Source organism: Podarcis pityusensis, assembly GCF_964106645.2.
Source record: "Podarcis pityusensis genome assembly, chromosome: 1".
NCBI lineage: Eukaryota > Metazoa > Chordata > Lepidosauria > Squamata > Lacertidae > Podarcis > Podarcis pityusensis.
The window spans coordinates 58,190,850-58,207,956 of record NC_138028.1 but is presented as its reverse complement, the minus strand read 5'-3'; the positions used below and the strand labels follow the sequence as shown (position 1 = coordinate 58,207,956).

At 38.6% G+C, this 17,107-nt stretch overlaps 1 protein-coding gene across 2 annotated transcripts in view; it reads right to left on the bottom strand.

Annotated features, from left to right (window-relative positions):
• Nucleotides 1–66: 66 nt before the first annotated feature.
• The window catches only part of LOC308463704 (uncharacterized protein), a 45,031-nt gene continuing 27,990 nt past the window's right edge, over nt 67–17,107 (bottom strand). For both annotated transcript variants that reach the window (XM_080982285.1, XM_080982284.1), the window contains exons 21-25: nt 8,354–16,468; nt 4,100–4,194; nt 3,758–3,874; nt 2,334–2,445; nt 67–629 (exon numbers count right to left, since the gene is read on the bottom strand). In XM_080982285.1, coding sequence (XP_080838411.1) covers nt 471–629; nt 2,334–2,445; nt 3,758–3,874; nt 4,100–4,194; nt 8,354–16,468 — 8,598 coding nt within the window. In that variant the 3' untranslated portion in view covers nt 67–470. The remainder of the gene's footprint in view (nt 630–2,333; nt 2,446–3,757; nt 3,875–4,099; nt 4,195–8,353; nt 16,469–17,107) is intronic.

Genomic DNA, 17,107 nt, shown 5'->3' with positions numbered 1-17,107 from the left:
TCTTGGACTCTTGAGAAATTATCGACCACATGCTATATTAGAATGATGCTATAATACAAGGACACAAACAGAATAAACACTTTATTTCAATATGCAAGGAACAGTTTCAACTGTGTTTGTGGATATCGGATAATTAAATAAAAACAATGGATAATTAAATAAAAACAACTTTGGCTTTGTCTCAATCTATCAATATAAAATGAATAAATGAACAAACAGCGGATAATTAAATAAAAATAAAAACAACTTTGTCTTTGTCTCAATCTATCAAAATGAATAAAGCACTCCATGGTCCTGGACTAGTTTCTGGGAAGCTCAGAGAGACCATCCTCCCTTGCAGGACAGTCTGGCCCAGAATAGGCCCAGAGATGTGGCCTTTTGGGATGGTGGAGTTAAACAAAAAAGAGTAGTTTGGCTAATATTTACATACTGATGATATGGGGAAAGGTTGTCATTCTGAGCTTTTCCATTTATAAGATGCCTGTGAGACGCAAGAAAACAAAAAGATGCAGGGCCACTAAGTAACTGAGAAAGAAATAGCGAGATTTTGCCCTGCAAGTCAGCAATTGGGAGCGGCAAAGTCTTTGTCCCCGAATCCATCTCCTGAAAGAAAGGGCTCCTCTTTTTACCTGTTTAGAAAAGAAGCATTTGGTCCTATTAGCATTGGGCATTCATGCTTTCCAATCAAACCCACAAAAATAAACACAAAAGGTGGAATTAAATGAGAAAAAAGTGTGTCATAGGTAAGTTGTGTAGGGTCTTTATTGCTTTCAATTGCAAGTGATCCACATCTATGCCATAAGATACTGAAGTATTTACAACACAACAACTTAGCATCATATTATGAACCTTGATGATTCTCCAGCAACCACTTTGTAATGTGGAGCAGTGGTGTAGAGACCGATATATATAATGACTGACATCTTGTGTAATAAATGCTTTTCAATTTTTAAGAGCCCAGGTATGGATCATTTGTTTTCCATGGAGTTCCTATAGCAACTGTTGCATTTATTTATATTTCATATAGTTATGTACCAAAACAGTATCTAACCAGTTTACAAAAGATTACAACTACATCTTTTGTTAAACACTCAAAGACTCTTTTGGGATATAAATATATAAAATAAATACAATACTAAAATACCCTAATCCTAGAAAGGCAAAACAACCCCAAAGCAGACACTTTAAAGACATCTGATAGGCCAGGAAAAGCCTATCAGAACAACTGAGTCTTCAGTTGTCATCTGAAGCTCATCACATTTGCAGACTCCTATACTGCAAGAGAAAGAGCTTCCCAGAAGGTCAGTGCTGCCACAGCAAGGCCCACTTCTAAGATATCATTACTGAGGGAAGGAGAACAGATAGCATGTGGTCCAGTAACAATCTGGGAATCTAAATTTCCCAAAATTGAGGTGTGCTACCATTACAAATATGGGGAAATCTAGTATTCCCACCCCCTAACTTCACAGTGAAGGATTTTCCAAATTACTTCAGCTATGATCGAATACTCTTCCTATCTGCCCACACCCCATTCCCCACCCCACCCCCATCACCAAGGGGAAAGCAAGCTTTCTAAGGCTTTCTCTTTTTTTGGCCACCCTGATTTGCAGAGGGAAAATAGACATGTATTGGGGGGTGATCTGAAGAGCCATGGGTGGTCGAGTACTTGCACATGAGGGCTTTAAAATTATCTCCTTTCAGCGTCAGTGCCCCATGGCCTCAAAAAAGATTCCTCTAAGGTTTGGTGCCCTCTGGAGGAACACCCAATGACACTCAATGGGCCACCACCAGACCTGTACCTCTGTGCATGTAAAAGTACTGTACTTTCTATCTACTTATGCGGTAGAGCACAGTGAAGTAGGAATAGGATAGCAACCTAGGTAATTTGGAATCAGAACAGAAACATGCTCCAATTTAATATCTGTATCTTTGATACCATAATAGCTCACCTTCCCATACACAAACATTTTTATGTTTGGCCAACCAACCAATCAACACAAGCCTTATCTTGATGATAAGAATGTATCGTTGTGCCCATTAACATTGCCTGCTGATGCGACAAGGGCAGAATCACTTACATAGGGCAAAAATATATACATCTTAAGCCTTAGCAAACTAATGGAGAAGTGTTCTGGGGTGTTTTTTTAAAAAAAAAGTTGTACTGCTCTCTAATTCAATTGCTGGAAACAATTTTAATATTCAGATATTTTAAAGGTTAACACCAGTATTTCAGCGAAAACCCTTTCGAAAATAAATGACTTACAATTTGGTATTAGTCATCCACATTAAAGAAAATAATGTATCAGATTTACTTTTAAGATTTATAGGCTTACCTTACGTACTACCGTAAGTTCACTAGCGTTGATGATGAAAGGCTGCCTTTCCTCTTCTTCTACCTGAAAAGCACATTGTTCAGATGCTGACCTGGAATCAATCAGTTCAAGCCTAAAAAAAGAAATGCAAAAGGCTTATCAGATTCAGGACACTTTTAAACTGCTATTTATCTATGCTGATCATTCTTTGAATTTTAACTTGGGATATCAGCCCTTTTAAGGAACCTGGTTCATCTGAACTGAGTCAGATCCTGTAGTTAAATGGAATAGGTAATTTCATTACAATTTTATTAACACTCCTTTATTATTGGAGTAGTAACCTTTATTCTGGAAACAGCAAGTAACTGGCTTTGAAGCCCATGCTGCTTGCATCATGTTCATAAGCATATACATGGATGGGGTATACTGTAATATATAGGGCAGGATTCAGTGGAAGCCCTGCACAAGGACCCCTGCTTGCACAACAGGGATTCCCCACTCTCCCCACTCCCACCCCATGGAATTGGTTCAGTGGACCCATGAGAACCTTAAGAACAGCAGGGGGGAGGGGATGGATTATTCTGCCTAGGTCTGGAGACGCCATTCAATCTACAGCAATAGATGTATGAGATGTATATGTCAAATATGGAGCACTTATTGAGTCTTATTGATAAATTGCTCCAATGCAATCAGTGTTTAGGGATGCTGTTGGGCTTGGCCAGCACTGGTGGTGGGCAGGAACATGAAAAGCACACATATACTTATCACACGCACACACGCACACACAATATACATCTCTCTAATAAAGAATACTAATTTATTACTTATACCCCACCTATCTGGCCAGGCCTCCCCAGCATGTGAGTTTAACACACGGACACATTCATTCATACCAAAATTCATGCTCTCAGACAGCCGTTCTTGCATCCATTCTCCCCTCTTCCCAGCTCAGTTCCTATTTTCTCTCAGTCCTTCACTATCTGCTATTGACCCATCTGATTAGCTGGGGGGTCAGGTCTGCAGTGTGGGGCCATGACACTGGCTGCAGTGGACAAAGGAAGCCCTACTGATGAGCCATCAGCCAGGTTCATGAAGAAGACTGATGTCCTGGGCTGCATCTGGAGTGTTGTGGGGAGGTTAAAACAGCACAAGGACAGTAATATTCATAAATGGGGATGGGGATCACTGTGGGGGAGGAAGGTTTTAACTTCACCCTGCCCCCAGCATTCCTGATGCAGCCAGCAATCTTTCCCATGAACCAGTCTTACAGTTGACCATCTGTACACTGAATATAGGGGTGGCCAGGTCCCCTGAGAGTTTGGTGGGCTGCAATGAGAGTGACCAAAGGTTGCATGCATGGGCACATTACAGGTTGCCTGTTTGTGGCCTACCAATATCAGCACAGTTCGAGATCAGCCCCAAATACCTTTCACACGTGTTGCTACCTTTTAATTTGTTCTTCCAAGAGCCCGAGGGCCTCTTCCGCAGCTTCCCGTCTATTCCTCTCTTCTGAGAGAGTCCCCATTAATTCCAATAAAGTTGGTTCTTGCCTCTGTGCAAGCCTAGAACAAACCCAAATTCCAAAGGAGGAAAAAAAATAATGCAAAGCAAAACTAGTTTGCTTTATGTAGTAGTTTGTTCCTATTGGATTATTGTACAGTAATTATTCATCTTAGGTGGTTAAAATTTATGATATGATAATCTTACATCTTATCAAGAGAAATGAGCTCTAGGTTTAAGACCAGTTAATAAAGCATACTTTACAAATGAGTAGAAATAATTCTGACCTTCCGTTGATTTCAACGAAGTCCATGCTGTCCATTTCAATGACTTCAGCTCTTTCTTGAGGAGCTCCTGGAGGGAATTCTGCTTGAGTCTCACCCTAAACAGAGCAATAGGGATATGCTGCTTATGTGGAAACTTCATAAAATCAAAAGATTGTCTAGTACCGTTAACTGATTTCACAATATAGTACTGTATGCAAACACTTCCATGTTTATCTTAATTCCAAAATGAATAATTAAAGTAGGAAGGATGCATGCCCACAATTGTTAGGAAGACTTCTGGAACGCAGGGGAGAAACTGGGTGCATGACAGAAGTGATAGCTCTGAAGAACTATGGAGTGGAGTGAAAGCAAACTTTGGATAAGAAACTGGTTCCTGGTTTAATCAGACCTGAATGTCTTTCTTAAGAGCGGAAATCTCTGTCAGCAGACCTGAATGTCCTTCTTAAAGGTGGAAACCTCTGTCAGCCTGGACCGTGGAAAGCAGAGCTGTTAACAAGACCTAAGATAGTATACCAGTGTGAAGAAAATGTGGTTCGCAGCACTAGGCAAACCTCATGAGTTTTCTTGTACCCTGAGAAGACTTGAGAACAGATCAATCTCGTAAAACAATGTTTCTCAAAGGGTGTGGTGCAGGAAAGAATGATAAGTGTGGCAGGAAGATTCAAGGGCAATCAAAGAAACATTTAAACATTTCAATGTAGGATAGTATAGTTTAGTATAATATCATTTTTTAAAAAATGCAGAATTTGGTTAGATATGGAGTTTGTCTCAAATTAGACCTAATATAAATGAGATTACTGGGCAAAACCAAGCTCACACCTCTCATTGAGTTTGTACACATACTTAAGGTACTTATGTAAGGGGCTCGTTTATAATTCTATTCTGGGGTTGATTCATGTTCTTATGTAGCTGCGTTGCTTTATACTTTTTGGGTGTCCTATGATCACATTTTATTCTGTGAACCGCCCTGAGACCTCCAGGTATAGTGCTGTCAATAAATTCTAATTCTAATAATAATAATAATAATAATAATAATAAATAATATAAAGTAGCTGTGTTTTATGTTATAAATCAAGCACTGCTAGCTGTTTCTTTTGGTTTTCCAATATTATTTCTTACAAATAAAAAAAAATTGGAGTGGCACAAGCAAATTTTAATCTGAAAGTGTGGCCCAGATAAAAAAAGTTTGAGAACTACTGTCCTAAAACAACACACAACTATTTGTGGCCCAGATAAAAAAAGTTTGAGAACTACTGCCCTAAAACAACACACAACTATTTCTGCTGGTGTCTGCCCCTGACCTACCATTTGCCAATACAGTCGTACCTTGGAAGTCGAACAGAATCCATTCCGGAAGTTTGTTTGGCTTCCAAAACTTTCGGAAACCAAAGTGTGGCTTCTGATTGGCTGCAGGAAGTTCCTGCAGCCAATAGGAAGCCGCGGAAGCCACACCGGACGTTCAACTTCCAAAAATCGTTTAAAACCCGGAACACTCACTTCCGGGTTTCGATTGTTCAGGAGCCAATTTGTTCAGGACCCAAAGCATTTGAGATCCAAGGTATGACTGTATAAACTATATTATACTGTTATGGTTGCTTTTTCCCCTCCTCAAGAAGCCAAAAGAAAGTCTGGATTGAGAGTGCTGCTGTCTTTCATCCTTGCCTTTAAAAGAGAAGCTCATTAAAAAAGAAAAGAAAGCACTCCAGGAGATTCATCAGAGAAAGTGTGAAGAATTTGACTCCAATTTATTGCTTTTATACTCTCTGCAGAAAAGGTTGGACACTGATACATCTCTTCAGGGGGAAAAAGCAAAAAGCAGTCCCACAATATATAGTCCTCAGAAATTGATTAAATTGGATTTTGTGGTAGGACAACTCCCCAGGCAAGTTTGATCATGGAAAGGAAATAATAAAAGAATTTTCACAATTAACAACAAAGTTTGCCAAAAAGTCAAGAAGAAGCAAAGCATTTTAAAATTGTGTTGGAAGATATGAGATGAGAGAGAGGAATTCATAAGCAACCTAGAGAAATCAAATATAGAATTATTCAATATGAAAGAGACATTAAGACATGTCAGTGAAGAAAACAAGCAACTATTGATGAGATTAATTAAGAGCAACCATTTCCAATCCCTTGGACAAAATAATTAAAAATGATACAGAAGTTGGTAATGTTAAGTGGAACTTCTATATTTCCATTGCATTCCATTGTTTTGAAAACAATTTTTCTTGCAAATTCTGGCTGGAAAATTAGGCTTTTTTCTTAGCCAGGACAAAACATGTTTCTTCTTGCATTTATTTATAATTAAGTGCAAAGAAGGGAGCGGACTCCAACCTACTCACGGACCTCGGATCAACATATCTAAGCCTCAGAAAACTTCTGGGGCACAGATATATAAAACAATTGGTATTACCTGAAGTGTAGATTTGCGAGTAGGGATGCTGGAGCCAATGGGATGGGCTATGTCCTCGTCATGTGACGCTAGGCAGGAGCAAAGAATTGTGTGAAGCAGGCTGGACTCCTCAGTTTTCTGGATTTGCCAAGAGGCAAACACTGATGGAGTCACTGAAATAAAAGGTCTGCCTACTTCTGCTCAAAAATCTAAAGGAAGAAATGTACTAGGTATCTGAAAGGCAAGGAAATTATTATCAATAGACTATATCTTCAGTAAAGTGCATCGGAAATCTCCCTTGGCTCCAGCATCCCTACCAGCAAATCCACACTTCAAGTAAGACCAATTGTTCTATTTACTTCGTGGGATGCAAGAGCCAATAGGATGGGACATACCACAGCAGATGAACAGAAAATGGGTGGGTCCCAGATCTGAAGATGCACTGGTTGTAAAACCTGATGGAGAACAGTATGGCCAAAGACTGCCTCAGCTGCAGACAATCAGTCCAGTTTATAATGTCTGGTAAAAGTGGTGGGGGACGCGGGTGGCGCTGTGGGTAAAACCTCAGCGCCTAGGACTTGCTGATCGTCAGGTCGGCGGTTCGAATCCCCGCGGCGGGGTGCGCTCCCGTTGCTCGGTCCCAGCGCCTGCCAACCTAGCAGTTCGAAAGCGCCCCCCGGGTGCAAGTAGATAAATAGGGACCGCTTACTAGTGGGAAGGTAAACGGCATTTCCATGTGCTGCGCTGGCTCGCCAGATGCAGCTTGTCACGCTGGCCACATGACCCGGACAGCGCTGGCCCCCAGCCTCTTAAGCGAGATGGGCGCGCAACCCCAGAGTTGGACACGACTGGCCGGTACGGGCAGGGGTACCTTTACCTTTACTAAAAGTGGTGGTGGACGACCAGGTGAAGGCTTTACAGATATCCAGCAAGGGTGTGTTAGCCACGAAGGCTGCAGAGGTGGAAGCTGACCTTGTTGAGTGCAGAAGCACCTGAGTTGGCTGGGGCAATTTGAAGGAATCATAAGCAAGGAAAATATAGGCTCTAATCCACCTCACCAAAGTAGCACTGCTGACCCTAACCCCCAAGGACGATGGGTGAAAGGATAAAAATACAGAGTCTATTTTTTGGAAAGCCTTTGTCCAATGAATGTATACTTTCAGAGCTCTGCTCTGCCATGCTTTTCCCCTGGGATATCTAGCGTTAGGACAAAAGATTGGTAAAACCAGTTCTTGTTGAACATGAAATCGAGAGAGTACTGAAGGAAGAAACTATACGTAAAACCACCTTGTCTTTATGAAAAACACATGTCAAGCTGTCGAAAGAGCAGAAAGTTATGACACTCGTCTAGCTGTGGTGATAGCCATCAAAAGACTTTAAATGAGTTTTGAGGAGAAGTTTGTGTGTGTTTGTTTGTTTGTTTGTTTGTTTGTTTGTTTGTTTGTTAAAGACAGAAATCTAGAGAAAATGACAAGGAGGTGAAGATGAGATGAAACAAGATAGACTTATCTGACGAAAAAGGAGAGCCAGGAGGAATGACTACTGTGTCAGGCAGGAGGAAAAAACTCAGGAGTCCAGCTTGCTTCACACAACTCTTTGCTCCTCACGTGATAAGGACATAGCCCATCCCATTGGCTCCAGCATCCCACAAAGTAAATCTACTCATCACACAGGAGGTCCAGCTCCTCTCATCGCAACTCTGGCAGGACAAGACAAAGGATACCTTCTCTGCCAATGAAGTTGGATCCCTGCTTGCTAATGATCCACACTTTGCTGCCCATGCTTCTCTTAATACTTCCAGTGTCACTGCCAGAAAAAGCTCCCTGATCCCCTTATGAGGAAACGAGGCAAGCTGCTTTTACCTGCTGAAGGCTGAACTCCAACTGGCTCTCAAATTCTCTCTTTCGATTTGATATTCTGTTTTCTTTCTTTTTAAGTTCATTTTTACTACGTAGGTTGTCCTTTCCAAGTCGCTCTATTTCAGCCTTTGACTCATACAGTGAGATATTCTGTAAACAGAGTTTTTCAGTTAGCTTCTGCAGGTCTTCATTTGATTTTGCAAGCTTTCCTTCTGCACTGTTTAAATCTTTCTCAATTTTTTCACTTTCTGAATGTGACAATTTCACAGATTTTTCCAAGTCCAATATCATCTCCTGATATTTAATAGAATCCTTTTGCAACTGGTTGATCTCCTGTTGTTTTCCCCTCAAAAGTTCTTGCAACTCTTTAGTTTTGTTTTTTGTCTCATGATTGTCTCTCTGAGCAGTTTTCAGTTTTTCTTCAAATACTCTGACCAGATGCTGCTGTTCTTCTTTTTCTCTTATTGTGTTGCATTTCTCTGCTTTCAAATTTTCCAACTGCTCTACAAGGAGGCTGTTTTGTATCTGTGTGGCTTTCAGTCTGTCTGTTGTTTGATCCAATTTTTTGATGTGGTTGAGCAACTCTGTCTCCAAAAATTCTCTCTCATTTTTTACTTTATAAGATATTTCTTGAACATTTTCTAATTCTTCTTGTAAGAGACATTTATCATCCTCTAATATTTTAATTCTTTCACCAAGACTGACTATTTCCTGATTAAGATTTTTACAATCGTTTTCCAACTTTAATAAAGAGCTTTCCTTCTGATGCAGAGATTTTTCAGCATCTTTCAACCTTTCTGACAAAGTTTTGTTCTCTTGCTTTAAGATCAACATGCTTTTCTCTTTTTCTGAAATCCCCTCATTTAACAAATGAATGTGTTTTAATAACGACTCTCTTTCACAGAGGGAATCACTTATCTTGGACTGCACATCACACTTGTTCAATTCCAACCGTGTTTGGAGGTCCCCGAGAGCAGATTTTGTTAGACTAAAATCCTTAGAAAGCTCCTCATTTTCCTTCTCTGTTTTCTCCAAGGTTTGCTTTAAAATTTCATAAACTTCCTTTAATTGCTTATTTTCCTCCATTAGCTGCTTGCTCTGAAAAACAGATTCATCAATTTTTCTTTGATAGTCTTCCAAGCACAACTTGTGCTCAGATGCTTGCTTTTCAGCTGCAATCTTTAGCTCACTTATTTCCTTCTGTTTAGCTTCAGTCAGCTGTTTCAGTTGTACACTTTCATCAGATGCTTTTTGAAGCAGCTCCTTAAGTTTATGTGTATCGGCTTCTCTCTCTTTTACTCTGTGAAGAGCTTCCTGCTTTTCTTTTCTAGTGACATCAATAATGTGCCTCATTTCTGCTATTTTACTACTAATATTCTCATAGGCCTGAAGCAGAGACTCATACTCTTGCTTTAATTCACTGTGTTTAGCTTTCCAACCTGTTAATTCAACTGTCTGAGAATCTTTTAAGGAATTCAATTGAAAAGAAAAAGCTTCCTTCTCTTGCCCTATGGTCTGCATGGTAGACTTCAGACTCTCACATGCAGCAGTTAGGTTTTCATTTTCAATTAACAATCTAGCATTTTCTGCCACAAGAGTCTCCTCTTTATACAGTGCGGTACTCAAGTTTTGTTTTTCTCTACCCAACTCAGACCTCAGCTGTCCAAGGGTGTGAACCTTACCAACCAACTCTTTGTTTTCCAAAACTAGTAACTCCATTTGATCTTTAAGAGTTTTGTTTTCCTTCAATGCTTCTTTACGTGATATTAAAGCAGCTTGTAGCTTTCTTTGGAGACGTTCCCTGTTTTTCTCTTCAGCATCATACTTCTGCAGTTGAGGTTGATAGCTTCTGCCATTTACATTTTCTTCTATCCGTTCCCGAGACATTTCTGTTGGTAGAGGATCTTGATCACCTATTCTTTCAGTTAATGTTTTTATTCCTGTATTAGTGACATCTAGCGATTCTCTTTCTGTGCAAGTGACATCTTCCAATGAACTACAGAAGTCTTGGCCTTGAACACTGTTCTCCAGCACATTATCAGAATGTGGCCACAGAGTTTTTGCGTCCTCTCTTACACCTGCCACATTTTTGTATGCACTAGAAACTGGCAAAACCTTCTCACGCAGCATATTGAATTCCATCAATAGTTGCTTGTTTTCTTCACTGGGATGTCTTTCAGTTTCTTTCAGACTTGTTAGGTGATCTTCATGTTTTCTGTGGAGCTGACTCTTTTCATTATTCACAGTTTCAACCATAGTTTTAACAGCTTGCAATTCATTTTTATATGATTCTAGTTGTTGCTTTAGCAGACCTTGTTCAATCAACATATTGTCTCTCTCTTGTTTATACTGCTGTTCCTGTTGCTCAACAGAAATCTTCAGTTTTACTGCTTCTTGCTGTACGCTACCAAGTTCAAGTGACTTATCTTTTAACTCTTCCTTAAACTTTTCTTTTTCTTCCATAAGTCTAGCATAGTTCTCATGAAGTTTCGCCATCTCAGACTCTTCCATTGTCATCATACTTACCGTCTTTCCTGATTTTTCAACCCTGACATCAGCCTTCACATTTAGCTCCCCGGACTCTAATGTTTTCTGCTGAGCATTTTCACTGTGCCTAAGAGATGTATCGGTGTCCAACTTTTTCTGCAGAGAGTATAAAAGCAATAAATTGGAGTCAAATTCTTCACACTTTCTCTGATGAATCTCCTGGAGTGCTTGCTTTTCTTTTTTAATGAGCTCAAAGTCTTTTGTTAGTTCATTAAAATCTCCTCGTAGCTTAGCAAGTTCTTCTTTTTGCTTCTGAATTTGTTTAGTGCTTTCTTTGCGGACCACAAGCAGTGCCTTAAGTTTCTTTTGCAGGATTTCCTTGTCTTTCTGCAGCTCAGTGACTGGATTCATTTCATTAGGTTGGTGTGTTTTGTTACTACAGGAACTTTCGCTATTTAGGGTAGCTTCCGACCCATTCGTTTCCTTGAATGTTTCATCTCTCTTTGCTATTTCACCTTTGAGATTTTCTATGGTTAAGAAAAGTTGTGAACGTTCCTCTCTATGTATTTGATCTCTCTCATTCAGCACAGACTCCATTTGTGCAAGCAGACAATCCTTCTCTTGAAGATGGATCAAGTTCTTATCAGACATACTTTTTTGTTCAGCTATAGCAGCTTTGAATTCTGTAACTGCTTTCTCCAGCTGCTCCAAGTGTTCTGCCTTGGCTGATAAGGTTTCACTCATGTCATTTATCTTCACCTCTTTTTCTAACAATTGTGTCTTCAGTCCTTCAAGTTGGGATTCGAGATCTTTGTTGTGAGCTTCAGCATTTTCAACCTGCTTTACTAAGTCATCAATTTGCTCCAGAAAACATTCTGTCTTTTTATCAAGCTTCTCATTTTTCTGAATTAAGTCCTTCCTTATTAGCAAAGCTGCTTGAAGTTTCTTTTTCAGATTCTCTTTTTCTTGATTTATTTTTTCCAAAGTAATATTTAGCTGCGCCTTCTCACACACCAAGTCTTTTATGGTAGCTTCTTTGTTGGTCAACACAACTTGACTGAGTTCAAGTTCTTTCTTATATTCTTCTACCTGCTGTGATAATGTACTTACCTCTTCTGTCATGCTCTTCCTTATGGCTTCTAGTTGTTGCAATTCGATAGCAAGCACATTTTTTTCCTCAGAGAATTTTACCATTTCATTAGACATGGATTCCATGACTTGAGAAACTGAGCAATCCTTTTCTTTTAACTGCTGGCTTAGAGAAGTAATTAAATCCTTCTGTTGGTTAGTTTGGGAACTAAAGTTTTCTATCATCTGGTTTTTATGCTCTATTTCTTCTAAAAGTTTTGCTGCTTTTTGACATTCAGTGTTCAGTGTCTTGCAACTACTTTCAAGCTCTTTTTCTAATTTATCTGTCTTCTCCTGGAGGAAAACCACCTCCTTCCTCATGTTTGATAATGCAATGTCCTTTTCTTCACAGACAGATTGCTGCCTACGTAATGCATCCTTAGCAGTACTCAGTTCATTTAACAGATGTTCAATCTCAGATTGGTCAGCAGCTTTGGCCTTTTTAAAGTCATTCTGCATCAACTCTTTCTCTTCCTTCAAGGACAACATGCTTTCTAGCTGATTATTCAGGTGATGTACTTCTTTCTCTCTCTCTAAAATAGTCTGCTGCAGTGCCATTGCTTCAGCTTCTTTGCTGATAATAGTATCTATCACAGCAGAGAATTTTTCCAATACAGTCTTAGCTACTTGCTGACCAGCGTCACTGTCACTGTCTTTGAGGAAGTACCTACTACTTGACAATGCAGACAGATGTTTGGCCAACTCTGTTTGAATAATGTCCTGTTCTTGATGCAAAGATTGAATTTGATCCTCTTTTGATTTCAGTTTCCTTTCTAAATTACTCAGTTGCTCAAGATTAACATCATTTTGCTGAGTTGCCCTAGCATGTTCTGCTACCCATCTGTTCTCACTGGCTTCTAATTTTTCATGAAGTTCTTTTAGCTCTTCAGATTTTTTCTCTAATTGCTTCTGGTACTTAACCAAGTCTTTGTTTTCCAGATTCAGTTTATCAAAGTTCTCTTGTAAAAGAGCTTTATCATTTATTAAAGAATCTATTTGTTGTTGCAATTTTTCTATGACCTCAGAATTTAAATATTCAATATGATTAGCCTGTTCAGTGCATTTTTCCTGTACAACCTGTAGAGCTCTCTCTCTCTCTTGAATATTTTGCTTCCACAGCTCAACTTGTTCTGATGCTTTATGGTGCTCTGATTTTGCAGATTCAATTTCTACTATCAAAGAGTCAATTTTCATCTGGCTACTGGCAATGCTTCCATCCTTCTCTTGCAAAAGCTTTTTTAGTGTAGCAGCACTTTTATCTAGCTCTTCTCTAAGTAGCTCAGTATCATTGGTAAGAGCCTGAACATTGCTTTCTGATAGTTGAACACCGATATCTTTAAGAAACCCAGTGAAAATCTCTTCTTTTTTACTCAGGGAAGCACTGAGTTCATTTTTTTGTTCATACAGAGCATCAAATTTGCCCTGCAAAGTTAAGAAAATGTTTTCTTTTTCCTGGGCTAGTTCTTTTAACTTTTGAATTTCTTGGTTCAGTTCATTTCTTTGACTATGAAGTTGAGAAATTAACTGTGACTTTTCTTCATTTATTTTTAGTTCCTCTCTTAGGGTTTTCACAAGATTAGTAGGATCCAAAACAGAAGCCTCTTTTTCTGCTAGCACCTGGCTAATGTCATTTATTAATTTATTCTGATCACTTATTTCCTTTTTCAAACAAAGATTTGATTCTTCTGCATCAGTAGCTTGCGTCTTCAAAGTCTCACATTCATTCTTTTTATCTTCAAGTTCAGCCTTCAGTTCACTATTAATCAGTGAAATGTTATTCACTGCTAACTCCTTCTCCACAATGACTGCTTTTAATATTTCTGCTTCAGAGGTCAAACACTGTACAAGTTTATGCTGCACAGAGGAAGTCTCAGAAATACATGTTTGTAAATCAATACATTCCTTCTCCTTTTGTTTTAAAAAGTTATTTTTCTCTGTAATTGACTTGTTTAATACTTCATTGTTTTCTATCATATTTTTAAGTTGACTCTGGAGATCAGAAATTATTTCCATATTCTCAGACAGTTGAACTCTAAGAAAATTAGACTCGTCAGATTTACTTTTAAGTAATTTTAACTCTTGATCTTGCTTCTTAAATTTATTCTCTTTCTCTTGCACTTCCTGAGTAAGTTGACTAACTTCACTATCTAGAACCTGTACTTGACTTTGCAAATCTGAAATAATTTGCAAATTATGCTTTTCATCTACATCTTTGTTTTCTTTCATTTCCTGAATCAAAACTTCCCTCTGGGAAAGAAGAGCCTCTTTATCACAAAAACTGCTTTTTAATGTTTTCATTTCGCTAACTAAGGTGTCAATTTGGTCCATAAAAACTAAAATATTATTAGTTTGCTGAGACAATTGTGCACTTAAGGGCACTAGTCCTTCGCAATTTTTCATTAATGTAGCACTGGCTATTTCTATATCTGCTTTCAATTTTTCATTTTCTAATTTCAGCATATGAGCTTCATGTTTTGTGGACACAATTTCAGACTGATGCTGTGTTAACTGATGCTGAAAAGCATCGCATTCATTTGACTTAGCATTGCAAACAGCCAAAGCACTATCCTTTTCATGTTTCAAAACATCCACTTCTTTCACTAATAGTGCTAGCTGATCATTTAATTTGGTACACTCTTCTGTTTTTTGTGAAATCTGCCTGCAAAGATCCTCAAACTCCACCCCTTTAAATAATAGAGTACTGTCTTTGTCTTCAAGCTGTTGAGATAGCTTTATGTTATCACATTTAAGCTTTTCTACTTCTTTTTCTAACACAGTCATGATAGCTTGCTTTTCTTTTACTTGCTTAAGTAATGCATCACCATGCTCAGTTTTTTCTTCAATAGATCTGCTTTTTATTTTAAGCTCATTTTCTAGGTCTTTAACCTGTTTCTGTAATGATGAGGTTTTTTCCTCCTCCCGATTAAGCTGTTGGACCATCTTATCATACTCTGTCCGAAGCAATGCTTTGTTTTGCTGCTCATCCTTTAACTGAGTGATATAAGACTGTCTTTCTTTCTCCAATTCCTTTGTTATCTCTCTGCTTCTGGAGAGCTCATCAGCTAAAATGCCACACTGTTTCTCTTTCCCCAGTAACCGCTCTGCAAGTGAATTTTCTTTTTGCTTTACAAGGCCTGAGAGTTCTTCAACTTTCCTTCTTAAAGTCTCTTTATCGTGACTGACCTCTGAAAGCATTTTCTGGTGTTCTGTGGCATTGGCACACAACTTACTCTCCAACTCAGCCATGGATTGAGCACGCATTAACAGTTCACACTCTTTCACATCCAGTAATTTTGACAAACTCTCATTCTCACTAATCAGCTGTTGCTTCTCTTTCTCCATAGTACGTATCTCATTTCTAAGCTTTTCACTGGCTTTAAGCTGATCTGCAAAACCTTTTTCTTTCTCCTCAAGAGCTGCTTGTAACTGCTTGTTAGTCATGATGACAGTTTGTCTTTCGGTTTCCATCTTATTAATTATTTCATGTTTTTCATGCAGCTCATTATTAACTTCTCTCCACTGCATTTCCTTGCTATTCAGTTCTCTAACTAACTTAAGCTTTTCCTGTTCATTTTGCTGCTCCACAACTTTGAGCTTGTCTTTTAGGGATATCACAATCTCTGCTTTTTCTTGCAGTGACTTTTTGACAATTTCTAGATGCTCAGTATGTTCAGCAAGTTGTCTGGATAAATTAGCTAAATCTTCATCTTTTTTAGCATTTTCTAAAGTGAGCTGGTTGTGTGAATCTTTCACTGATTTCAGCTCATTCACAAAACTTTGTTCTTTGTTTTCTTTTTCTTTTAGTAATTTGTTCAATTTCTCCTTTGCAGAGATATGTTCATCGACCTGGGATTTAAGATGGTCTGTTTCCTCCTTACATTTTATTTCTGTTTCTTGCAATTTTTTAGCTGATTTACTTATTTGTTCTTTAAGCAATTTAATTTGTGACTCACACTCCATGAGTTTGTTGTTGTAAGTAACATCACGAGTCTTGATTGCAGAATGAAGATCTTTAACTGTTTGGCTAGTCTCTTTGATTTGCCTAACAAATTCTTCATTCTCTTTTGTTTTAATAGCGTTTTCAGTTTTCACCTCTGCCAGTTCTGATTTTATTGCACTTAACTGCTCAGAAAGTTCTGAAAGCTTTCTGCCTGCACTGTTCACATCTTCGGTTTGTACATCTTTCAGCAACTGGGCTTCCCTTTCAGCCTTGAACAGTGCTTCTTCCATGTCTCGCATTTCATCCTCTTTGCACTTGATCTGGCATTTCAGAATATTAATCTGCTCAGAATACGCATTTATATTTGAAGTAATAGCAGAAATTTCTTTGTCTTTTTCAGCTAAAACCTCTCTGAGGTTGTCAAATTCTCTTTCACGCCTCTGGAGGTCTTGAATTAGTTGAGACCTCTCTTCTAAATGACTTGTGTTTAATCTATCAAGTTCTTCATTTGTCTGTTCAAGATCCAGTTGCATTAATTCTATGGCAGCATCCTGTTTCATGGTCTGAAAACAAAAATAAAGGGGGGAAAATGTCTAAGTGCCCAAAATTTAATATTAACTCAACAGTACTATTTGTAGTTGGAATCCAAAAAGATGTTTAGGTTCATCCAGAAAGCCATAATTTTGGGGAAGTAGCAAAGGGATGGTGCTAACGCAATTTAATTTTCCTTTTCTCCCCCCCCCCAACTGGATGAGTGGCCACCTCCTATTTCCATATAATATACTGTTGCCATATACTTCTTCTTTTAACTGTTGTCGTATCTTATTGTATACCATATCATATATACATGATATGATGTGTATACCATATACTGTTGCCATCTTACTTTGTTTCAGCTACATTTTGATATGATGCATAAGGAGCTGCTTTTCAGGAAAAATGAGCCTCTAAGTTTCCTTGGGCTAATGAAACTACTTTTACAGTTCTGTTTATAGCTATTTGTTATTTTATTGCTCATATATTACATATATCACTAAACAGACAATGGATTGTATCTAATGAAGTTGCTCTGTTTACCCAAGGACTTCCACTTGCACAACTTGCCCTTTCTCTACTACCCCTGCATGCCTCCACTTCAAACCTGTTCCGGGAGGGTCTGGAACAAATTGGGAGGGGGGAAGAAAGAGGGGAGGGTGAATTAT